The 25766-nt window shown below is 39.9% G+C and overlaps 1 protein-coding gene across 2 annotated transcripts in view; it reads right to left on the bottom strand.

Moving 5' to 3' along the window:
• The window catches only part of PRMT9 (protein arginine methyltransferase 9), a 31900-nt gene extending 9847 nt beyond the window's left edge, over window positions 1-22053 (bottom strand). Inside the window, exons 1-9 of one of the 2 annotated variants that reach the window (XM_020873213.2) lie at window positions 21671-22053; window positions 18944-19092; window positions 17184-17420; window positions 16499-16666; window positions 13686-13788; window positions 12583-12689; window positions 7140-7332; window positions 4328-4511; window positions 1120-1837 (exon numbers count right to left, since the gene is read on the bottom strand). In XM_020873213.2, the coding sequence (XP_020728872.2) occupies window positions 1120-1837; window positions 4328-4511; window positions 7140-7332; window positions 12583-12689; window positions 13686-13788; window positions 16499-16666; window positions 17184-17420; window positions 18944-19092; window positions 21671-21859 (2048 nt within the window). In that variant the 5' untranslated portion in view covers window positions 21860-22053. The other variant, XM_020873214.2, reaches the window with a different exon arrangement.
• Window positions 22054-25766: the final 3713 nt, after the last annotated feature.

Below are 25766 nucleotides of genomic sequence, written 5' to 3'. Positions count from 1 at the left end.
TAAGTGATATAAGACAGTCTCACACACACACACAAAACTGCATGATTCCAGTCATATGATGCAGAGTAGTCGCACTCAGAAGCAGAGTAGAATGGTGGTTGTAAGCAGCTGCGGGGAGGGTGGGATGAAGAATTACTGTTTAATGGCTATAAAGTCTCAGTTTTACAAGATGAAAAGAGTTATGAGAATGGTTGGAAGTAATGACTGCACAATATTAATAAAATATTTATAATAATACTACTGAACTTAGAGATGGCTAAGATGAAAAATTTCATGTTATGTTCATTTTACCACAATAAAAAAAAGTCAGAAAAATAATTAAAACTAAAAATAAACCGTTAGGTAAACAGTACATCTTTCCACAGTGATTCTGCCAAATAAGTCAAACCTCATTTGTGTGACAAATTTGGGGAGCTAAAATGCCTTCAAAGGCATCTAGTCCAGGACCCCTCATTTCATAACTGAAGACAACAGGTATTAAATGGCTTACAGAAAATGTTACTACTTTAGGAATTCAGGGACAAATCTGAGACTAGATTCACACCCTTTCAGCTCCTTGTTCTACAATCTATCTAAAGTACACTTGTTTAAAATTTTAAGAGAGAGAGAGTATGAGTATATATTTCTATGTATGTATGCATGCATGCCAGACCTCTGTATCCCCATAATCTAGGGTATGTAAAAGTTTGTTTTAAACAATACAAAATGGTAGTGATTTTTACTGGTTACCTCATATGAAAAGGTAAGTGCAGTTAACAAAAGAAAATGCATATGAAACCTAAAATATAGTTAACTATATAAGCAAATGCTTTTTTCCTGACAATCTGCCTTCTGCTGCCACAATTTGGTATGCATTCTCACCAGTGCTCCTATACTGTTCGTATAGGAGCCACAAAAGTTAAAACCTATAAATTCAGGGGGGATTCCTTTGGGGGGGGGGGAACTCAATAATAACATGTACAGAAAAAGAAAGACACGAAGTCACAGGTCCTGAAAAGCAAAGCTTGAGGAACACACAATGATCATGACTCATTCGTGCAGTTACGCTATTAAGGAACTAAGAGAGTTTACATGAAATCTGAGCTCAAATAATCCAAAGATTGTATTTTTGTGTTTTACCTGGATATTGCAGCCTTTTCCATTATTTCCTGCTGAATGAGTCCAGATGGCTCAATGACATCCAATATAATTATACTCCACAATTTGTCTGATTTTGGCCTTTGCAACACAGCAGACTCATCTTCCACGTGTCTCAACCAAAACTCAAGTGTGTCTTTAGGAAAGTGATTGGCTTCACATATGAGGTCCAGAGTGACACGATGCTGGTCTTTCTCCACAGAACTGTAAGGTTTAACCTGCCCAAGAGTGCCAGCAATCACAGGCAGAACAGAGAAGCCCTCAGACACATCTAACACATACAAAGGCTCAGGGATGCTCCGGTCAGCATTACTCGGTCCACTTTCACAGCTCATCTCGTTATTCTGACACTGAGTATCCATGGCCTGACCCAGTTTCTCCAGAGTCAATGAAGACAACACTTTCTTCATTGCCATTTTAAAGCCTTCGTGGTATGGGATGTTATTAAGCAAAGCGATTTCTGTAGATTCCAATACACAGGTCTGCTCCACAACATCTGGCTTACTGGTCTGAAGATTGGCCAGAGCACTGCAGAGTTCAGCCTCATTTCCGAAAGACAGCAAGTCTTTATTCCTGGTAAAACTTTTCCCGACCTCCATCTCATGTTCTGAATGGAAGACATTGATACTCTGGATTCTTAAGTAACAATCTTGACAAGACACTTCCATCATCACCTGGTCCCCAGGCTTTATCCAGTAGTCTTTGTAAAACAGGAAGAAAGGGAAAAAAAAATGTAATCGATGAATATGAGTGTTTATAAGCCCAAGGATCACACAAACACCTCGGTCCTCCCCCCATGTTTTAAACAACTACAGGAAAGACTACATTTATGGACTTAATTACAATTAAGTGAATTAATCTGTCTTTAAAAAAAACTAGGGAAATGCCTTCAGCTTTACATAAGGTAAAATTGATGCCTAAAGAGCCAATTAACTTACAGCATAATAGATTCAACAGCTCATTATTCAACCCTAACTAACAGCATTATAGTGCTTTTACTGTAATCAATACATATCATCAATGACCCCGTAATAGAGGGTGGGGGAAGGACTATAGGAGACTCCCAATCTTCTTTGTTAACGAAGCCAGCAATAACAAAGATAGATGAAATTCAGAAATCAATACCAAACCTCACTTTAGCTTAAAGGGACATTCTTTTCTCTAAGACAAATTTCTGAAAAAACAAGGCAGCATTCAATAGCACCTTATCAGTAATATTTCTTAACTCTAAGTATTTAGATATTCTTAAATGTTTAGAAATCTGAAAAGGTAAGGAAGGACTAAGTCCTACAATAAAAACTACATCGTGGACTTCCCTGGTGGTACAGTGGTTAGGAATCTGCCCTCCCATGCAGGGGACACAGGTCCGATCCCTGAACCGGGAAGATTTCACAAGCCGCCGGCTCTAAAGTCCACCACTACTGAAGCCCGTGAGTCTACAGCCTGCGCTCCGCCACAAAAGCAGCCACTCAAAGAGAAGCCTGCGCACTGCAGAAAAAGAGGAGCCCCTCTCATCACAACCAGCAATAAGAACCCAGTGCAACCAAAAATAACTAAATCAAAGTAACAATAATAAAAAGACTATTGTCCATGAGCTTTCACACGTGGTAAAACTTTATAAAGTGTAAACATAACTGCACTTTCTTATCAGCCATAGAGCCCCGCTGAAAATACAAGTTGCTATTCTTGTGTTTACACGTTTAAAATATCCTTTCCCTAAGGATTTTTTTAAAAATACCATCTAAGTTACTGAGAGTTAGAATAAACAAACAAAATTTTAAAATGTTACTTATTCAGTGCTAGTCACTATGGTAGGCATTTTACATTCGGTATGTCTAATAACTCCTACAACAATCCTGCAAAGTAGACAGCATTGTCACCCCCTCACTTTTCTTTTTCTTTCTTAGCACAACCGCAACACAGCTCACAGGATCCTAGTTCCCTGGCCAGGGATTGAAACCGGCGCCCCCACGACAAAAGCTGGGAGTCCTAACCCCTGGACCACCAGGGAATTTCCAGCACCCTTCCATTTTTATAAATCACATAACAAAAGCTCTAAGAAATAACCAGCAAGACCAGCAAAGGAGTATTAGCAAAGATTTGATTTCAAATTTATCTGACTGAGTCTAGAACCATACTCTGCCACAATACTATACTGATTCCATGACTTAACGGCCTTGCCAAATTAGATCCTTGATGATGGACAGACTATACAGAAGTAAATATTACCTTCCAGTTATAAAACAGTAGAATTTTTCTATGTAATACAACTGCTGTAAACTATATTGAACCACATCAAATTACTAGTAAAAACTTTCTTTATAAAAAGTTATCTTTGGGACTTTCCCTAGTGGTCCAGTGGCTAAGACTCCACGCTCCCAATTCAGGGGGCCCAGGTTTGATCCCTGTTCAGCGAACTAGATCCCAAATGCCACAACTAAGAGATCCCACATGATAAAAAAATATATTTTTACAAAGTAAGTAAATAAAAAGTATCTTTAACATAGGACTTCCCTAGGTAAGTTCATGGATTCATGAACTCTAAACTGCAAGATTCTGTACTTATATGAGTGTGCATATTTTTAGGGCCTGGGGCTCCACAGATGCCGTCAGATTCTGTGAGCAATAAAAATTTTTGCTCTTTAAGTAATATTTCTCCACTGTGTTCCCAAAAAATGGACTAGCATTTCTCTCATCTACTCATAACAAGAGTAATAGAGCTGAGGCAATGATTTAATGATAAATAGTTTTGAGTGGTATGAAGCAGATTTGTGTTTTCACCTTTTTTTTTTAATATTGGAGTGTAGTTGATTAACAATGTTGTGTTAGTTCCAGGTGTATAGCAGTGGTACATATACACGTATCTATTCTTTTTCAAATTCTTTTCCCATTTAGGTTATTACAGAGTGTTCGGCAGCGTTCCCTGTGCACTACAGTGGACCCTTGTTGGTTATCTAGTTTAAGTGCAGCAGTGTGTACAGGTCGATTTAAGTCTCTCTTCTTAACCATACATATCACTTAAAACTACTTTTAAAAAACAAAGAAACAGCAAATTCTGAAAGATTTAACCAGTCTCCCTTGACTGGAAACTTCACATTCAATTTTCTGACACGGACTCAAATGCTTAGAGGATTAAGACAACATTATTTTTTTTTAAAAGAAAAACAACAAAAAATTAGACAAGATATACCTGCAAGATCATGAACAGGGTAGACAGCCTGTTCCCAGCACGTTTCCTCACTAGGACTTGTGGATAAACTGTGCTCGTCATCAAGGTGCAGTACAAACCAAACCACAATAGCATCAAGTATGCCTTCTTTAGTGACAGGGATACCAATCTTATCAGGTTTGTTAGTTGCAAGGCTTTTTAATTCCTGACAAAAATGTAAAAGGAATAAGAGGATTTTAGACATTTAATACATGCATGCCCCAGTATCATATCACTTCCCATTTCTATAAGTTCTCAGCCCTGCCCAGAACCCTTAGGGGATCAAAATCACAGCATACCTATAACCATCTAAGCATACTGAATGGGAAGATGTGATATACAGTATATGGTAGGGAATACCGCGAGTCATTACAATGAGGCAGATACATATTACTGATGTAGAAAAAGTCCATGACATACTGTTGAATGAAGGTAGCAAGTGGTGAAGCAAGAGGGATTATTCTATTCTAAAAAATGTGTGTGTGCATTCGTGTGTGTATGTGTGTGTGTGTGTGTGCAGATTAGAAAAGCAAGTCTGAAAAGACTATTTCAAGCTGGTGACCCGGGGAAAGAAGGACCTAGATTTTAAAAAGGAAGATACAAGGTGGGAGGGGGGACCGGGATGGGGAATACATGTAAATCCATGGCTAATTCATTTCAATGTATGACAAAAACCACTGCAATGATGTAAAGTAATTAGCCTCCAACTAATAAAAAATAAATAAATAAATAAAAAATAAAAAGGAAGATACATACTTTTTCTTCTTCCTTTTTAATGTATTACTTGAAAATGTTAAACAGGCAGATATTACTTTCAAATTTAAGGTCTTAATAAGGTGTTTTTTGGGGGACTGTTGCAGAGAAGAAACATTAAAATATTGAAACACTGTTGGTGAACACGTGGAGATTCGGGGAGCAGGATGCTCTTGGAGATGGCACGGGAGCCCTGCTCGCCTTTGCTCACCCCTATCCCTAAGCATCTCCTCATGTGACTGTCCCCAAGTAACATCCCTGTCTAATAAGCCTAATAAGTAAAACGAGTAATAAGTAATGTTTAAGAGCCTAATAAGTAACATGCTTCCCTGATTTTGTGAGCCACTCTGGTAAATCAACAGAACTCAGATCATTGGAACTTAACAATTTATGGACTATCACTTAGTAAAGAATCCGCCTGCAGTGCAGGAGACCCCGGTTGGGGAGAGGTCAATTCCTGGGTTGGAAAGTTCCACCGGAGAAGGGACAGGCTACCCACTCCAGTATTCTTGTGCTTCCCCTGTGGCTCAGCTGGTAAAGAATCCACCTGCAATGCGGGAGACCTGGGTTCGATCCCTGGGTTGGGAAGATCCCCTGGAGAAGGGAACGGCTACCCACTCCAGCAGAGAAGTCCATGGACTGTGTAGTCCATGGGGTCGCAGAGAGTCAGACATGACTGAGTGACTTTCACTCACCTTGAAGCACAGATGTTAACCTGGGTTTGTGTCTGGAGACTGAGGAGGGGTGGGGGAAGGGGGAAGGACCGAGGAAGGGCGTGTGCAGTCATGCAGGGATGAGGACTTAAAAGAACAAAAAAAATTGCGACACTGCTGTATCAGAAGACAGACGCTGGCAAAGCTCAGCCTCAGCAATGCCCAAGTATTAATTTAGTTCCATATCACCGCAAAACAAAACGAAAAACCTATTAACAACTGATAGGGGAAAGCTTTTATTAAATTATAAAGATCTTAGGTGAAAATGACACTCACAACGTCTTCTGTCCCCTGGCAAGTTTCATCTCAAAATCTTAACGTACTTAAGGTTAATATACTTAAACATTTAGCCTTACTTAGAGACCATCAGAGAAGGACTCGGTGTAGCTTTCTCAAACTCCTTGGGCTCCTTCTCTGCTCAGTGCAGGCCCACACACACACAGATACATTAGGATGATGCCAGCTTCCTGGTTTGCCCAAGACTGTTTCTCAGGAACCTCTCAGTCCTGCACAAGCCAAGACGGCTGGTCACCCTAACACCCAGACAACCTAGAGATCTGAGTTATGTTTCATGTCAAGGAAAACTGTTCAACTGAAATGAAAGACAGAGAAAAGCTGGAAGACCTAGGTTATAATTCCTGCCCTTGCATTCATATCGGGGGTTGGGGAGGGATTAACGTAATAGCACAAGGATAACTGTAACTGTATTGCAGTGCTGTTTTAACAGCAACCTCAGGACTTCCTTGATGTTACAGTGGGTAAGAATCCGCCTGCCAACGCAGGGAAAACGGGTTTGATCCCTGGTCTGGGAAGATCCCACATGCCTCGGGACAACTAAGCTCTCACGCGGCAACTGCTGAAGCCCGCAAGTCCTAGGGCCTGTGCTCTGCACCAAGAGAGGACACTGAGATGAGAAGCCATGCTCTGCAACCAAGAGTAGCCTTCACTCGCCACAACTAGAAAAAGTCCAGGTGCAGCAACGAAGACCCAGTACAACCAAAAATAAATATATAAGCGAGCCACCTAAGAATACATGTGAAAGCACCAGGTACATTGCACAGTCCCAAAACCTTTGGGATTTTTTTCCTCTGTATTTAAAAGTAAAGTAATTAGCCTCCAACTAATAAAAATAAATGAAAATTAAATAAATGTTTTCAAATAAAAAGTTTATAAAACTTAAAAAAATAAAAGTAAAGCAAATAATCATTTTCCTTACACACAGTAAGTGGAATCCCATGCATATTCATAAGACTGTCCTATGTATTAACTATTTTAAACAATGCGTGAAATTTAACATTTAAAACCAGTAACTAAATTTTTGTTTTTACCTGAAGATTGTTGAAATCTACTGTCATAATTTCAAAGCACTCTGTCAAAGCCAAATATCCTCCAGGAACTCGACTCATCTTCTCGGTTGTATAAGGTTCAATTGTTTCTTCTCCATCTACAGAAGAATAAGCTGGGCTCTGAAATTTCACATTAGTTGGCAAACAGATTCCAGCAACGTCCTTAACACCCACCCTGGTGAGAAGGGGAATGAGAGAGGAAAGGGAAAAAGATGGGTTGGTTTTTTTCTTTTTTTTTTTTAAAGAATCAAGTAACACTGTCTAATACTGAATCCAGCAAAAATAAGCACAAAAATGCAATAAAATATCATAGACAAAGGTTTCTTAAACACATTGACATACACAATCACTAACTATAAATGAAAACAAATAATAGGTGTACATTAAAATTAAGAATTCCCCTCATCAAAAGATATCCAGGAAGAATGTTAAAGGCAAGCCACTGAGTAAAGGACATTTGTAATACATCTACTCAACAAAGGACAAATATCCAAAATATATTTTTTAATGCCCACAATAAAAGAAATCCAAAAATGGGCAAAAGACTCGGACACTTCACAAAAGAACAAATAGCCAATATGAAAAGTCAGTCATGAGGGAAATGAAGTTAAAGCCATGCTACACAACCAACAGAATGGGGAAAATAAACAGTCCATATCAAGTATTGAAAAGTATACAGGCTTGTATACTACTGGTAGGAATATAAAATTAAAAAGACCCCTTTGGAAGCGTTTCATAGTTCCTATTCAGGCTGAACATGACTATTCTAGATTCACTCTTAATATGGGAACCTCAAGGTGTATGACATTTGCACTTCCAGAAACATGGCCAAGGGAAATTCATACACACAACCACCAAAAGAATGTTTAAGAATGTTTATAGCTGTGCTATAAACACAATACTCCCCAAACTGGATATGACCTAAACATCCACCAACAGCAAAATGGAGGAATGCATTGTGGTGTATTCATACGACAGGCATACTCCGCAGAAATGAGAATCAACAAACCACACACAAGAACACAGGCGTGTTGAAATAAGGAAGCAAGCATGAGACTTCATACTGTATGATACCATTTGTGTGAAATTCAAAACAGACAAAATAATCTATGGTGTCAGAAGTCAAGACAGCAGACACTCTTGGGGGTGTGGGGCGCTGGTAGCTGGAAGGGGGTTCTTCCTAAGGACCTGGTGGGGTGGGGGTGGGGTTCTGGACCTTGATCTGAGCACGGGTACATATGTATCGACTTCTTGAATCCATCATAAATGTATGGTTTATGTGCTTGCTATAACAATGTTTGATGTCAATAAAAATTTACACTGGGAAAAACGCTTGATGAGCATTTTAGAAACACCATCTTGTAACAGGAAACACTTCAACCTCCTCTCATACATACTCATTTATTAGCTTCTCTGTCTTTACAGGGCTTCATGCAGTCTACTACTATCAAATGGAAGTATTAATGAGTTTAACCATAACTAAATTGGAAATCACAAGTTACAGAAACAAAAAGAATGTGACAAGTTCCCTTTCAATTTCTTACCTAGTACATGAACATAAACTTACTGTCAAAACTTCAAACAATGTAGTAAAAAGTGAAAGTCCACCTTCACAGCATCCATTTCCTCCCTGTGAGAAGTTTGATGTGTGTGCCCTCCCATCTTTTTCCTTCTGTGTGTAATCATATGTATGTATGTTGCTCAGACCCACTATACTTATTTTCCTCTGCTCTTAACTCTTTATTTTGAAAATGATTTCAAATTTATAGAAAGGCTTCCAGTGTGGTCTAAAGAACTCTCACATCTTTTAACCACATTCATCAAGTTTTTAATAGTCTACCACATTATTTGTACCATATTCTTTCTCTCTCCACATATACTCTTTCTTCTGAGCCATTTGAGAGAAAATTGCATTCATCATACCCATTTATCCTTTCATAGATATACTTGAGTGTATCTTTATTATAAACAAAAGGATATTTTCTTAGTCATAACACATCAAATGCAGTATTATTTCATCTTCATATCAGAATATAGTTCATATTTATATTTAGTAACTGAATCAATAAATCAAAACTGTCTTGTATAATTTCCCCCCCCACTCCCAATACAGGATCATGATTTCAATTTAGCTGTCATATCCTTTAAATCTCTTCAATTTTTGCTTCTCATGATGTGGACAATTTTGTTTTGGCCATACCATGTTGCTTGCAGGATCTTAGTTCCATTTATTAATCTATTTGTTATAAGTAGGGACTTATGGATTCTTACTTTATTCAATGGAACTGTCCTTATATATCTTGGTGCTTAAAATGTCCAAGATTTGGCCAGAGGGAGACACTTCCAAACATGCTCCTGTGACCTTTAACCACCCACATCATTTTCTTCAGCAGTTCCTTAAATTTCTGACCCAAGTTATTTCACAGTCATCTTCAATCTGTTCTGCCCCAGTCTGGGAAGCAGCCATTTCTTCAAGGAGTTACAGTTGCCCGTGGTGAGGAATGGTATTCAAAAGCTAAGATTTGAGGGCCATGTATGCTCACTGCTCCTAGAATTATGGCTTCTTTTTCACTAATCGTCATTAACTTCTTTCCCTCTCTACATATGCACCTTAACTGTTTCCTTTAAAGTACTGCACTGGGTGAATGCTTCATCAGATGCAAGAAGTATGCAGATCGTTTTTTGTTTTGTTTTTTCCAATTACAGTGTTACAGTAAGCATCCCTGTACACATTTATTAGGACAAATTATCAGAAGTGGAAACATTTCGTAACAGACTATACACACCTTTAGTTTTGTTAGATGACGCCAAATTGAACTACTAAAATTTTGCACCAAAAGGGTATACATTTTCCCCCTATCTATGAGAAAATAGGCTTCCCTGGTGGCTCGGTGGTAAAGAATCCATCTGCCAATGCAGGAGACCCAGGTTCAATGCCTGGGCCAGGAAGATCCCCTGGGGAAGGGAATGGTAACCCACTCCAGTATTTTTGCCTGGGAAATCCCACGAACAAGGAACCCGGTGGGCTACAGTTCACGGGGTCTCAAAAAAGTCGGACATAACTTGGCGACTAAACAACAACATGAGAAAGCAGGATATTATCTCTTTTGTTGGCCCCACTGTGTGGCTTGCAGGATCTCACTTTCCGACCAGGGATCAAACCTGGGGCCTCGGCAGTGAAAGTGTGGCATCCCAACCACTAGGCCACCAGGGAATTCCCCTTATCAATCATTTTTAATGTTTCAGAATGTAAACAGTTAAAAATGTTATCCTATTGATTTAATTTCCATTTCTCTCATTAATAGACAATTGCAAATAAGTTTCAGTTCAGTTCAGTAGCTCAGTCCTGTCTGACTCTTTGCAACCCCATGGACTATAGCACGCCAGGCCTCCCTGTCCATCACCAACTCCCGGAGTTCACCCAAACTCATGTCCATTGAGTCAGTGATGCCATCCAACCATCTCATCCTCTGTCATCCCTTTCTCCTCCCGCCCTTAATCTTTCCCAGCATCAGGGTCTTTTCAAATGAGTCAGCTCTTCGCATCAGGTGGCCAAATTATTGGAGTTTCAGCTTCAACATCAGTCCTTCCAGTGAACACTCAGGATTGATCTCCTTTAGGACGCACTGGCTGATCTCCTTGCAGTCCAAGGGACTTTCAAGAGTCTTCTCCAACTTAACTTTATTCTAAAAGTTGGAAATTTTACCTCAGCTTGTCATCTGCCTTTTAACTTTATACTATCTTTCACCAGATACTCAATTTTCTTTTAATGTGTTAAATTTGTCCATCTTTTATGGCTTCTAGATCCTCCCTGTTTTGCTTTGGAAAGCCTTCACCACTTAATGGATTTTTTACACTTAGATACTTAATTCATTTTGGAATCAAAAGTAAAGATCTAACTTTAACCATTTGAAGGACAGGGAGGCTCGTGTGCTGCAGTCCAAGGGGTTGCAGAGTCAGACACGATTGAGCACCTGAAGAACAACAATCTTACCCAAGTGAAGTACTTCATCTCCATTTACTAAATAGTTTATCCTTTCTCCACTCATATGAAATACCTCATCTGTATCACATACTAAATCCCTATAAATTCAAAGGTGTATCTAGAGTCTTTAGTGTATTATACTGATCTATTTTTTCTATTTCTGCATCAATAAATTACTGTTTTTTTATTTCTAGTTTTTATATCTACTAAACCAAGTTTCTTTTTTTTTTTTAATTTAATATTTTTATTTATTTTTTGGCCTTTCTGCATGGCATGTGGGATCTTAGTTCCCTGACCAGGGATTGAACCCGCATTCCCTAAATTGGAAGCACAGAGTCTTAACCCCTTGACCACCAGGGAAGTCCCTAAACCAAGTTTCTTAAAACCCAAAACCTCTAAACTCTGGGAACTGCAACACTAGGAAACTACTCTTAAGAAATCATGAAGCACATCTATTAACATGAAGAGGCTCACTAGAGCTAATATATTTACTGATATTTTAATAGATTTACTGATACTGATCATTTTTACTGAAGCAAAATGAAATTTATACACACACACATTTACTTACACAGAGCTGACAACCAAACTAGCTCACTCTAATTCAGCCAATCTGCTGGCAAAGGCCACTTTCTGGATAGTACCTATGCCTGATCAACCGCTAACTACTTTACTTATCACCACCCTGTGACATACACTGAGGAGTGTAAGGAGGAATATACTATGAAGATGAGCAGTAGCTATCTATCAGTGAGGCGCTCAGGATGATTTTTATTTTCTTCTTTAAATCACCAGTATTTCCTAAAATATTTATGTGTTACATTTACTACTACTGAGTTATCAGATGTAGGGCCTCCTTAAAAAGTCCTAGAACAATATGGATCAACACTTTAGTAAAATTAAAAAATTCATTAATGTTCAAGAAAAAGAAGTAACCAAGAAGTTTTTATAACTAAAAAAAATTTTCACCTGTATCACACTGCATAAATCTCAGCATCTCGAGGGTACAAAGATCCTGAAATTTCATCCCATGCACCAATAAAACATTATAATATCAACAGTTACTAAGAACAGAAAACTGGGAGAAATAAAATTATTTTCACACAGAAATTTTTATTTCACTCTAAAATTAGTTTGAACTTAGTATTTTTCTCATGAATCTATCACACATCAAAAGGATACTATGTTGTATCAAAACTAAATTGTCCACTAGAAAACTGAAAGCTGATTGTTAATCCAAGAGTCTTAGTTTTAAAGACAGTTTTAAAGACAAAAAAAAAAGCAAAAATAAAATTAAGACTGGAATAAATATCATGAATTTAAAGGTCAGAAGATGATACATTCTCATCCAAAAGTCCACTAAATAACCTTTTAAATATAGGCAACTCCTCAAAATTACTGAAATATTTTTTAATATTTACTGTTTAAATAATCACTTACCTATGATGTCTTCTTATCTCTGCACATTCTACTGCCATCCCAAATATAACAGCACTTGCTGGTATAACTTTCCCATATTTTTCACAATTACCATTTTCACCTTTGGTCTAAAAATATAACAGTAAAAATTATATTCTGCTACATTGATGTCAAAATATTTTTGTCAAAATATGTGTGCATGATGGCAAGCTATGAAAATTTATAAGAAAGCTTAGAAAAACAATAGCTAATGATAAGCAGGTTAAGTTTTTTTTTCCTTTAAAAAGTTTATTTCCATTTATATATATATATATATATGAATGTGTATGTGTAAGTATACATATATCATATATATGCGTGTGTGTGTGTATATATGTATAAATTTTTTTCTTTTTTTAAGTACTAGTAAGAAGAAAAGGAGAGAGGGAAGTGGGAGCTAGAAGCCTCTAATTTGCACACAAGAAAAGATCTTTGGGTATGACTTTAATGAAGAGACCAAAATCACCATTACCTACTTGAAAAACAAACTGCTCTTCTTTTAACCTTTCATTAGCTATTTTAAATCCAAATAATTTTATGTAAGTAGTCAATTCTTATTACATGTTAAAATCCTTTCTTTCATAATACATATATCAATATATACATGAAAGCTACAGTTTATGGGCCACAGTAGAGGATTTCAATGTAAAATACAACTTGGCAATTATAAGAGTCAATTCTGTCCAGTCTAGGTCCAAGTGGTACCTTAAAATCATACCACACCGGTTACCCATTACATTCCCTTTTGGTAAATTTGCCAAATAAACAATATGAGCAGTGAAGCTGTAAAGCTCAAAATACTTCCATTTCTCAACCTCACTCAAGAATTCCAGAGTCAATCCCTTCATCACATAACCTCAATTCCTAAGAATTCCTGCCTGTATACCCCACTTGGGCACACAAGAATACACTGCACTATGTTATTAAACGTATTTTGTTCACACGGATTACTTGCCAGCTATATAGTATGTACCTCAATAGTGGGACGCATCTCCTGTTGCTTTGCCAACTACGCTAGGGGCTCAGTGAACCATCTACTGACTAATGAATTCTTAATCAAAGTTAAGAGTTCTCATGCTGCTTACCTTTGGCTGCAAAAGTAAATGCTCCCATGCGTGAATCAAACTCTCCACAATCCCTTCTCCAAATAAACCTGCATCGACAGTTTCTGTTACAACTAGGGACACTCTATAGAACGATTTTTTAAAGATATATGTAAGTAAAATATCATGCTATTTATGTAAAAGATGTCAAAGCTGAGAGAAGGAAGAATATATTATAGACACAGCACAAATACAAAATTTTCTCATACATTTCATGTTTAACATCTACCCTTGAATCCTAAGGAACTCTAATGTTTCTCCCAGGCTCCTCTGTTCTCCACGGGCAGGTTCCTGGCGGGGACAGTAGGGGTCACCTTCACTTGACCTGCTGCCTCCTGGGTTATTCTTTCATTGCCTAGACCCTAAGGATTGGTTCATATCCGTTACTTTTACCAGCCCCGCTCCTTAACCCTGAGTAACTGGACATCCATCCTAAGTGTTCTATACAAATACTTCCTACCATCAGTGACTCCCCTACAGACAACATGGAGTACAGTGAGAGAGCCTCCCCTCCAAACCCTTCTCCCACTTCCATTACCCATGTTTATCTCTCATATGTTGACTGTCCCCCTCCTGTCACCTCTCATGCTTTACCCACACCTGGAGTTTTCACCAAAGCCTAACCCGCAGAGTTCTGGTCTCTCTCTATTCTTTCTAGAAAATCTCACCCAAAAACACACCCAAAAAAAGTTTCTCCCTTCATCGAACTTCTTTAGTGCTCACTGCCAGTATCATTCGTTTCTGTAGTTACAAGAAAAAGATATTTTCAAGAATATTCCTTATCTTCCTATCTTGACTATAGCTTCCTTGGTAACAGAAAACAGCTTTAGTATCCTCTACCGCGCCTGTGGGCCTCACAGGTGGCACTAGTGGTTAAGAACCCGCCTGCCAATGCAGCTTAGACGTAAGACACGTGGGTTCAATCCCTGGGCCGGGAAGATGCCCTGGAGAAGGGATTGGCAATCCACTTCAGTATTCTTGCCTGGAGAATCCCATGGACAGAGGAGTCTGGCGGGCTACAGTCCATGGGGTCACGACTTCAGTCGGACACGACTGAAGCACAGTATGGCACTGTGCCTGAAACCAGTATTTTATATACATACACAAAATTTTCAGTATTCATGATTGCATATATCTAGAATGCAAAAGGCATCTCAAAATCATCTGACATCTTCCAAGTCTCTAGATTTGCTCAAGGTAAAAATAAATCATTATTATGATTGGGCTTCACAGGTGGCTCAAGCAGTAAAGAATCTGCCTGCAATGCAGGAGACATGAGTTTGATCACTGAGTCAACAGAGCCTCTGGAGAAGGAAATGGCAACCCACTCCAGTATTCCTGCCTAAGAAATCCCAAGGAGAGGGGACCCTGGCAGGCTACAGTCCACAGGGTCGCAAAGAGTTGGACACGACTTAGTGACTAGACAACAACAAATTATTATTATTATAAACCATATCTCTTCATTCAAAGCCAATACATCCTTTCTATAAAACTATGTGTGAGAAAAAAGTGGATTAAGGTAATGTAACTTTGACTCACACTATGTACTGAATTGGGTACCAACCAAAAGTCACACTGAAGCGCTAACTCCCAGTGTGACTGTATTTGGAGATAGATCTTTATGAGGTTAATTAAGGTTCAATGAGGTCGTAAGAGTGAACTCCTAATCTGATGGGACCTGTGTCCTAATAAAAGAGGAGGTGATCAAAGCACTGATCTCTCTTCTCCTCGCGGGCACAGAGGAAAGGCCATGTAAGGACACAGCAGGACGGCCATCTGCAAAGCTAGCAAGAGAGCTCCTGCCGGAAACCAAATTGCCAGCACCCACGATCATGGACTGCCAGCCTCCAGAGCTGTGAGAAGATAAACGTCTGTAATTCCAGCCACTCTAGTCTGTGGTATTTTGTTAACGGCAGCCTGATCAGACTAAGACAATTGAGGACACTATTTCTATAAAATGTATTTAATATCTGCCTCAACAATCTAACAGGACTTCTTTCATGAAAACAAACCTAGAGACAATTGAAAAGCGTATCATGTAAATTTAAATATTCTTAAACATATAGGGAGGAAGACTTTTCAAATCATAGTCCCATGGATGACAAAGCATAAAAAAGCCCTATTTCAATGTGAACTGAATTTAAGTAAGAGGAAAACAGAGACTGCCCAGGGGAGGTAGTAACACAAGTGCTACACAGAGAAAAGTGTATCTAAAAACGATAGTTTGTTGGACCAGACGATTTTTAAATCCCCTCTAGCTCTAAAATTCCATCCCCTTGTGATATGGATCAAAATGAAATAACACTAAAAAGTTGAGACTTATGACATAATATTCAAAGCATTTGAAGAGGGGAAGTCAAACTACATTGACAGCTGATGCTTCCAAAACTTTCATTTTAGCCAAGAATATTACCACCAAATGGGATTAAGTCCATCAAGCTTAATCTACTCATGCATTACGTTTACAATTTTTAAATAGCTATGTACCATAGGAGGTATGATCCATTTTCACAACCAGAATACTAGAATGAACAAAGATAAAGTAACTTGCTAAAGCTGACGTTTATTGATTAAATCCCTTGCTGCATATTTTTCTCAAGATCTTCAAATCCTCTTTGTCAAGAATATGACATTATGAAACTTCTTCTTATGCTGAACTATCCTATATCTGTACCTTCACAATATAAAGGTTTCAGCCTTTCTATTTGGACTAGAAGCTAGAAATGTGAATATCTTAATTCTTAAGAAGTAAAACAGTGGATTATAAACAGTAAAATTAGTTCATGGCATAATACCTTTCAGGAATGTGTTTTGGAATTTTTATGTCAAGCGACTTCATGTGTAAGAGTTTGATCCCTTCTTCCATCTTGTTTGCTGCCACTACATCACAGGCAAGTTCATACATGGTCTTGGATAACTCACAGGCATACACAGAATGTGCTCCAGCCTTCCTAGCAAACATGCTACAGGGGGAAAAAGTGTTCCATCAAAAAAATAATCTACTGTTTTCTTTTCAAATTTCAGTGAAATTATGAAATACGGGGTTTTCCTTTTATTCTTTACCACAACCATTATTTACTCTGCATTTGAAAAAACGAACTAATATTCTCGCCAAGAAACAAGTCAGACAATAAATCATAACATCCACCTTACTAAGACAACTGTCATGCAGAAGGCTAATAGACTTTTAAAAACTAGACTCAACCAGAATGTTAATGTAAAACCTACTCGTAAAAGTATTATGCAAAATTTCAATGATAACTCCAAATGTTTCTTGATGACTATGTCAAGTTCTTAATAAAGAAAAAGTTATAGTGAAAATGACAATAATAATCGCTGCATGAATAATCATAACAAGATTATGAGAAATAAATTAATCTCTATTTTTAAATTTCACTGTCAAAATTTTCGACATTTGATAAAATCTTTAATTTACATTAGTATACATGTATATGTAATTAAAACACAATTCCAACAAACCTAAGTATTCCAGTTCCTGCTCCAATATCCAAAACACTTTTGGAGCCCGAACGCACCGCCTTTTGGATTGCTGCGTTATAAATTGTGTTCCTTTTGGTGTCATTAAGCATGATAAAGTGCCAGCGTTCCACCAACCAGTTTGCAACACGATAAAAATTCTCCTTTGCATCATTGAAATCAGGGTTGAGCTTCACTGCTTTATGAAAATACCCAGCTGCTTCATCTCTAAAGCCCATTCTAGAATGAAAAATGACAAATGAAACATTCAACTATACACTGTTAATGCCTTGGTTCATGTCACTCATCTACCCTGAGAACCCCCCTCCAGCACTCCAAATCCTACCCAACACAAGTGCCGTCTCCTTGGGAAGCCTTCAGTGAGGACTGCGAGTCTCATTTACTTCTTTCCTTTCTGAATCCCTATTATATTTATGCATTCCAGGACACTAACAAGGACCTGACTATGAAATAACTACTTTACTATTGGTATAGTAGAAGCTCTCCTAGTCATCTTCCATTTAAACAACTTTCTAGAACACCAGGTTTCTAAAAACCACTTCCACTGTAAAAGATACTAATGCCTATGGCTAGCAGGTGTCTCTCTGCTGTGCCTTCAACTGAGCAGAATGGTCATCAAGAGTTAGCATATTTGCAGCCAGACTAATTTACACTTGTTACTAGAATTATATATTTTGTTGTACTTGTTACAAAAATTACATATTTTAATTAAAAATAACAGAAACCAAGTGAATATGACTGCAAAAAGACAGTCACTGTGCCTGAAGGAAAAAAATCAAAGGTGAGTCACCCAAAAATTACTACTGAATTATATATGAGCAAATCAATAACAAAAGATGGAAGGAAAAAAACTTCTCAAACCACCTTGCTTCTTAAACCATCTAAAAACTCCCTCTCTTTGTAAAATAGCTACCCACCTGTAGACCAACACACTTGTACTGCCCAGGGTTAGCTGCTGTGTAGCTCCCACACCAGATTTCAGAGCCATCTGAGTGGCCCAGGCTCTCCTCAACAAGTGAGTTACCTGACCACGTGCTTGGATTTATGCAAACTGCTATTCAGGTTTCTGAATGCTTACTCACAATCTCTATTCCCATACCTCTCTGTTACTGACGGGTGATTTATGCACCACACCAGCATATGGTCCACATGATGAAGAGAACTGAGCCAGCAGACCCCTTCCATACTCATACTTCTTTGCAAGCACCTCTCAGCATCCCACCAATTTTAAAGAAACAGAATCAGACTATTCATTTTGGGTATGGTATAAGCAAAAAAAAAAAAAAAAAAAACACTGTAGAACCCAAAGAGTGAATGGCACTCTTAGGAAAGGAAATGCCAAGTTTCCAGGAAGTTCTGGAGAACAGGTTTACAAGAAGGTTCCCCAGCAAGGGACCGCAGTGACTTCTCTGGCACCCTGGCAATCAGGCTATGTCCTCTCCAACAAGGTCTGTATATCTCAGTCCAGGGAAAGGAACTCTTCCATGGATACCTGATCTCAGCCCCAAGGGCAGCAGCTATTACACAGTATGTGATATAAAATTGTTATATATTGCATCTACTACTCCTACATGCTTTTGAGTTCTCTTTACTTCTCACTAGCCGACTCTCTAGTCCGATCCCTTTAAAGCTAATAACTCTTTGCAGTGAACCCTCCCTGCTCAAAGCACTGCACTACACATGTACCCAGCCCAGACGGGCTGGGGTAACTCTGAGGCTGTGACGCTGAAGCCGGCGCGCACCTGAAGAGGCGCTCCCCCATGCTGTTGCAGATCACTTCGTCGTCGGGAAACAGCTCCAAGGCTCGCTCATAGCAGCCAAGCAGGTCTGGTGTTCTGCTGAGAGCATCGAGTTCCTCAGCCCATCGGAAGAGCGCATACTGGAAAGTTTCCTTCACCAAAGAGAACAGTAAATGAGTCGACAGCATAAATGATGAAAGACTACTCAACACGACTTGAAGAGTCCACAGAAAATAAAACTCAGTGACAACTGAAAATTACCTTAAGTCTTACTGGGCTTTAATAGGCCTGTTTACTGAATAAACAAATGCATAAATGAGTAAATTTTATCACCTACATGGTAGTAAAAGGCAAAATTAAGACAGTTTGACCGCTCTCCCAACTCTCTCCATACGTGGCCTCCTCATCACATTCTCCACTGACCCCCTTTTCTAGCAGATTCCTACGTTTAGGTGTAAGGCCTTGACCCTCTTTTCTTCTCATTCATCCCCAAGGCATCACCTACATTGAAGGATGCCACATCTACATCTCAAATCAAGACCCTCTCTTCTGAACTTCAGGCCCATAGAAACCACTCCCTAGCAGTCATCTCAACCAGGGACTGCACCCTTACCCAATCTCAAACTCAGCTCAACCCAAACATTTCCTGACCAGTGAGCAGAGAAGAGCACTGAACAACAATCCTTTCCTACCCTGACAGAGGCCTCACAGAGAGAAATTCAGCATACAATTTGGAAAAAAATTCAAAATTTTCTAAACTGAACCCGTAACATTCTTCTCACAAAGGTTAAGGTACCACCCAACTTCAGACTGTGAAGTCACCTTATAATGCTACCTTAACTCCAAAACAATTAATTTCAAACCCAGCCAATTCTCTCTCATTATCGTTAAATCTGTCACCTCCTCTCCCCACATTGTGGGGGCCTTTCACTCATACTTCATGCCTCTTTGCACCCAATACAATGTGGGCCTTGTGACCACTTGCTGCTGCTGCTGCTGCTGCTAAGTCACTCAGTTGTGTCCGATTCTGTGCGACCCCACAGACAGCAGCCCACCAGGCTCCTCCGTCCCTGGGATTCTCCAGGCAAGAACAGTGGAGTGGGTTGCCATTTCCTTCTCCAATGCATGAAAGTGAAAAGTGAAAGGGAAGTCGCTCAGTCATGTCTGACTCTTAGCGACTCCATAGGCTGCAGCCCACCAGGCGCCTCCGTCCATGGGATTTTCCAGGCGAGAGTACTGGAGTGGGGTGCCATTGCCTTCTCCAGTGACCACTTGCTAGACAACAGCAATCGCCTTCCCACAGTCACCCTCACTCCCGTCGCATCTCCCTCCCAACATTCTCCACGCTGCAACCCAGTGTAGACAGAGCAGCCTGCAGTCATTCCTGCTTTATCACGGACAACATTTATATCATCTTCCCATATTTTCTACAGGAGAGTTAAACTTGAAACAGAATTTTAATGGAATTCACTAGAGAGACGAGGATAGGATGAAGATTCTAGGGTGTGGGAGGAAAAAAAACAGATTACATTAAATGGATTGGGGAATTTATAGGTAAGGAGCTTGGTGTGGCTGAAGTGTGAGGATGAGAAGTAGAAGGAAATAAGACTAAAGAAATAGGTCTTTCACAGAGGCCCATGAAAAGAAATATGGGACTTTGTTTTGCATAAAATAGAGCTAGTTACTTAACCCTACTGAACAACAGGAACTGAAATACAAACTTTATATATATTTTTAATACACATCATCCCTGTTTTACAAGAGGAAACTAAGGAGCAAAGAACTGAGGAAAAAGCACTTGGATGGATCCATTATTCTATGTCTGCCTACCTAGAAGAGCAAACTCAATCTCAAGGTAACACTTTCTCCTCCTTGGGGCTAGCTGGTCCTGGAATTTACACTAAGTTTTTGTGAACTATAAATGTCTATACAAAATTGACATCTATTGGGAAGAAGCTGGGGATTCTAGGATCCTATCCAAAATATCAACAGTCTTGAGGTTGAGAAACCTTCCATGAAATAAAGCAAAGTAGCTTCAGGTTGAAAACTGAATGGAAAATTAAGCTAAATCATTTTTTGAAATTCTTCTAAAGTAACCTGAAAAAAAAAATACAGAACTTCAACAGAGTAACTCTCACAAATAATCTAATAACTGAAACTTAAAGAATGCATCACCAAATGATTACTTCAGGCTAATTCCAAATTTAATTCAGCATTCTTTCCACAACAGTAGAGAGGAGAGACTAGTGCAAATGCCCTGGGGCAGGAACTTGCTAGAATTACATACAGGACGTGACAGAAGATCACTGAAGGCCTCATGTGCAATATAACCTTTGGAATTTGAAGGAAGTGCAAGTTTTGAAATAGACGAATGACACCATTCGGCTTTTGTAATGAAAAGCTCACGTTGGCTGTGTTGCAGAAGACAGTCTAGTTTCTCGAGCCAAAGCGTACTGCAAAAGTCAACAGGAGATGACTGAGGCTTGAATCAGCCTAGTAAAAAAGAAGCTGGTGAAAAGGAATACGATTCTGGACGTACATTTCAAGGGTCAGCAAACTATTTTCTAACAGGCTGGTTGCGGTTGCGAATAAAACAGTCAACGGTGAACAGTAAACATTAATAACAACCACTAGGCACTTATAGTCCACACTCCCTCCTCCAACTACCTACGTATTAATTGACTTATACAAGAACAGAGGCTCGCCCCGCGGGAGAAGGGCCCTCCTCACCTTCACATCGTCTTTCAGCTCCGGGGCCAGGCTGAGCACGAGGAGGTAGTGGGCATAGGCGGTGCCGAAGTCCTGGGAACCCAGGCAATGCTCTGCGCTCTGCAAGGACCGCGACACCAGCTCGTCCCGCCCAGCTGCCCCGGCGCCACTCCCGGCGCCCCGGCGGGGCCTGGGCCGCGAGTTCGGCATGACAGAGTCACCGGCAGAAATCTGCGCCAGTATCACCAACGGAAAGATGCTCTGGTAAACGGAAGGAGCAAAGTCTCGGTGACACCACTTCCACGTAACTAACCGGAGCGCCAAAACCTACACAGGTAACCTATTCGCTGGCCACCACAAGTTCGCCCACCTTCGACAGGCAGAAGCCCCGCCCCTTCCCGGTGGGGCGGGTCCCATTGGCTGGCGGCGCCCGCTGCGCGAACGTCGGCACGCCCGACGTGAGCACGTCGCCCCTCCCCCCATTTAGGCGATAAGGCGTCCACCGCGCGTGCGCGTAGGAGACCTTTCTTAACGACTTCTTTCCTGTTTGGGCGCTTGACAAGAAACAATAATAGCTTTCTCCGTCTTTCCTGACTTCAGGAATCTGTGACCTCAGCTGGGACACCTAAACTCGGCCGACCCAACCAAGCCGAAGCTGCACCCGCCCGCGAGGGAGGTGATACGTATGAGGAGAGATGGTCAGGCATTTGTGGTGATGTGTAAGCTCTTTGGGTCGTGATCACTAGATCTCCAAGTGGCAAAAGTGGAAAGAACTCGGAAATAGCAGAAGCACACCAAATGGGGTCGAGGAAATGCTTTCACCGACGTTTTAAAAATCATCCTCACAGAACCCTGTGAAGTGTACCTCTGGATCATGCTCATCTTACAGACTGAGAGGGCTATCCTGAGACGGTACTTGCCCAGGAAAATCACACACAGGCACGGTTCAAACTCGAGTCCCTGGTTTCCTGTTCCGTTTTCTCGAAAACGAACTTGGGATTTATCTCAGCTCTTCGGGGTTATCACTACTGTATACTGGTTACGTTATTACATTTAAAAAGTTTTCTGCATTCAAGTGTGGACCCTAAGCGGTAAATTCAGAACTTTTAAACCCTAGGGGGTCAGTTCACTTCAGTTCCCTCGCTCAGGCGTATCCGACTCTTTGCGACCCCATGGACTGCAGCACGCCAGGCCTCCCTGTTCATCACCAACTCGCGGAGCCTACTCAAACTCATCTCTACCATGTAGGTGATGCCATCCGACCATCTCATCCTCTGTCGTCCCCTTCTCCCTCCACCTTCAATCTTTCCCAGCATCAGGGTCTTCTCCAATGAGTCAGTTCTCTGCATCAGGTGGCCAAAATATTGGAGTTTAAGCTTCAGTATCAGTCCTTTCAGTGAATATTTAGAACTGATTTCCTCTAGGATTGACTGGTTTGCTCTCCTTGTAGTCCAAGGGTCTCTCAAGAGTCTTCTCCAACACCACAGTTCAAAAGCGTCAATTCTTCCATGCTCAGCTTTCTTTATAGTCCAACTTCCATATCCTTCCTAAACGGAGGGGGTGATGCATAGGAATTACAGCTGAAAAAAGCCATCCTTTTCCCTAGTTTCATACACCCAGATAGTGAATGTTTACTTAAGGAACAAAAAAGGGGAGCATTTTGCATGTCAAACTGACAGACTCTGGGGACTCCAGTTCTCAGAAATGCATCATTTACATGCCTTTTTGCCTTCTCTTTTGACCTGGTTATCTGAACCACCCTTCCTTACAGCACTCAGGTAAATTCTGATCAGTTCTTCAAAATCCAGATCACTAGATTATGGCCTGCTGCGGTAGTCAGAAAATTCCTCAAGGACAGGATTATTTTTAATAATTTTTAGACTCTGCACCTGGCAGAGTCTGGCTCAAAGTAAGGAATTCAATTTTTTTTTAATTTTAGTGGAAACTACATCACCCCACTCGGTTTTGCAGCTTAAGACTTTACCAACCATTTAAGGTCCTTATTTCTCTCTCAATCTCAATTGCTGCTTTCTGTACTAAATTTAAGATCGAACTGTATTTATTTCAGTATATGGGGAGAATCATCAGTAACTGATCTATAGTAAGAATAGAAGAGGATTTTCTTTGGAACCAAACTGAGAATTAACTGCCTGGCAAACAGGCTGTTGGATAGCTCTGAGGAACTGTTTCATGGAAACAAAGTTTCAGCACAGTTTTATATATTGTCAGAACAAAGAGTATCAAACGTGACAGAGCTACATTCTTTCAGGTTTCAAAAGAGACAAAGCACCACACACGCAGTGAGTCCGTTTGGCCTTCTGCTTTGGGAAGGAGCCTTGTTATCGATAGAGGACAGAACTGACCACTGACGCTCCAGAAAGAGAGAGGCACTTCCGTCTTTAAAATGGACACTTTTCTTCTGGGCAGTGGTCCCTTTTCTTGAATGGTTAAAGCGAATGTACAATGTATGTTTATTTTTTTTTAATTTATTTATTTATTTTTTTTGAGGTGAACACGTCAATATTTATTCACATGCTTTGTTTTCTCTTTTAAGAATCAAAGTTGCCCAAATTAAATCTTTCTGCTAATGTTACTATATATGCCTAAAAAAAAAAGAGGGGGCTTTTAAAATAAGGATTGAAAGACTGAAAATCATCAAATTAAGTCCTCAGCTCCAAATGAAATGAAATGAAGAATAAAACTGTTGGTTTCTAACAGGGAACAAACCAAAATCCAAGTTATCGCTCTGCCCTCCCTACCCCAGCCCCCACCCCACACACCAACAATAAACGAGAAACACATAGCTAAAGCCCAACATGGTGTGTTCTGCTCAAGAGCTGGGCCTGACCCCAGGCCCCACAGCCAGCTGCCTCTGTCTGGTGGGACGCCAGGATGCTCTTCGGCAGTTGTAGGATTTTGCGTGGCTGGTGGGGGGGTAGGGGTGGGATTTTCAGAATCTTCTCGAGGTTTAAATAGGCTACAAAGCAGGCTGTTCTGCTTAGCACAAAGTTTAAGTTAAATCCCGTATAAGCAAGAATGACTTCCCCACACCTTAGTATGTGAACATTTCTTCCTTCATCACCTCACACAGCTAAAATGCTAAGGGCTCTTTCGTCCCAGCAGGATGTAGTAGAACATGAAAAGACTACTTAACTGAAAAAAAAAAAGTGCATTCTAGTCCAAGCTTGATCCTTCCTGGCCTATTCAAGAACCTTAAGAGTATTTGAAAAAAGACCTAACAAAGCTGCTTCTCCTACTTTGGACACAAGAAGGACTGGACCATCAAATGAAATGCTATATGTATCAGCATTTTGTATATAATATACATTTAATGCTATGCATTATTACTGTTATATAGATTCATTTAAAACATAGCTGGGTTGTTAAAAATTAGATCACTGACACCTTTAAGCATTTGATCAGAAGTCTATACAACTCATATCTTTTAAGAGACCATTGTAATAGACCACTGAGACCACGCTCTAGAGCCCTTGCCCTGCAACAAGAGAAGCCACCACGATGAGAAGTCCTTGCACCACCACTAGAGAGTAACCCCCACTCACCACAACTAGAGAAAGCCCACTTGCAGCAACAAAGACCCAGCGCAGCCAAAACATTAATTTTTAAAAAGAGCCCTTGGAGCTTAAAAAGGATTGCTAAAACTAAGGAAAGTGTCACAGAAAAAAAAAAGTCAAATGTAATTGGCTGGACTTTCTCTCCAGAAAGCAGAAGAAGGCCTCCTAATCGTTCTCTCCAGAAATTTTGGTTGGGGGGGAATCACTTTAGACTTTATCATTCTGTCACCTTCGTGAGTCCCTGCTTCTGCTGAATTATGCAGTACTTCATTTTACAGATGATCTTGTACGCCAGGGTATGCTTTCCCATTCCAAAGGGCAAGGTTTCTTTTCTCTTGTTTTGCCTTGTTTTGTTTTTTTTTCAATCTGTTTGGTTTGTTAAGATAACCAAACTACTTAAAACATTTAGACTGCATGAAACTCAAAGTGGACATATTCTTACCAAGTCAATATAGGCTGAGATGGAGAGAAAACTTGACAGGAAGTGGAGAAAGGGCAGAAAAGAAAAGAAGCCAACTTCAGTTGTTTTGTCATCTCCTATA

Source organism: Odocoileus virginianus, chromosome 12 (genome assembly GCF_023699985.2).
Source record: "Odocoileus virginianus isolate 20LAN1187 ecotype Illinois chromosome 12, Ovbor_1.2, whole genome shotgun sequence".
Lineage (NCBI taxonomy): Eukaryota > Metazoa > Chordata > Mammalia > Artiodactyla > Cervidae > Odocoileus > Odocoileus virginianus.
The sequence above is the reverse complement of the archived record's forward strand: the minus strand, read 5'-3'. Positions and strand labels throughout refer to the sequence as shown.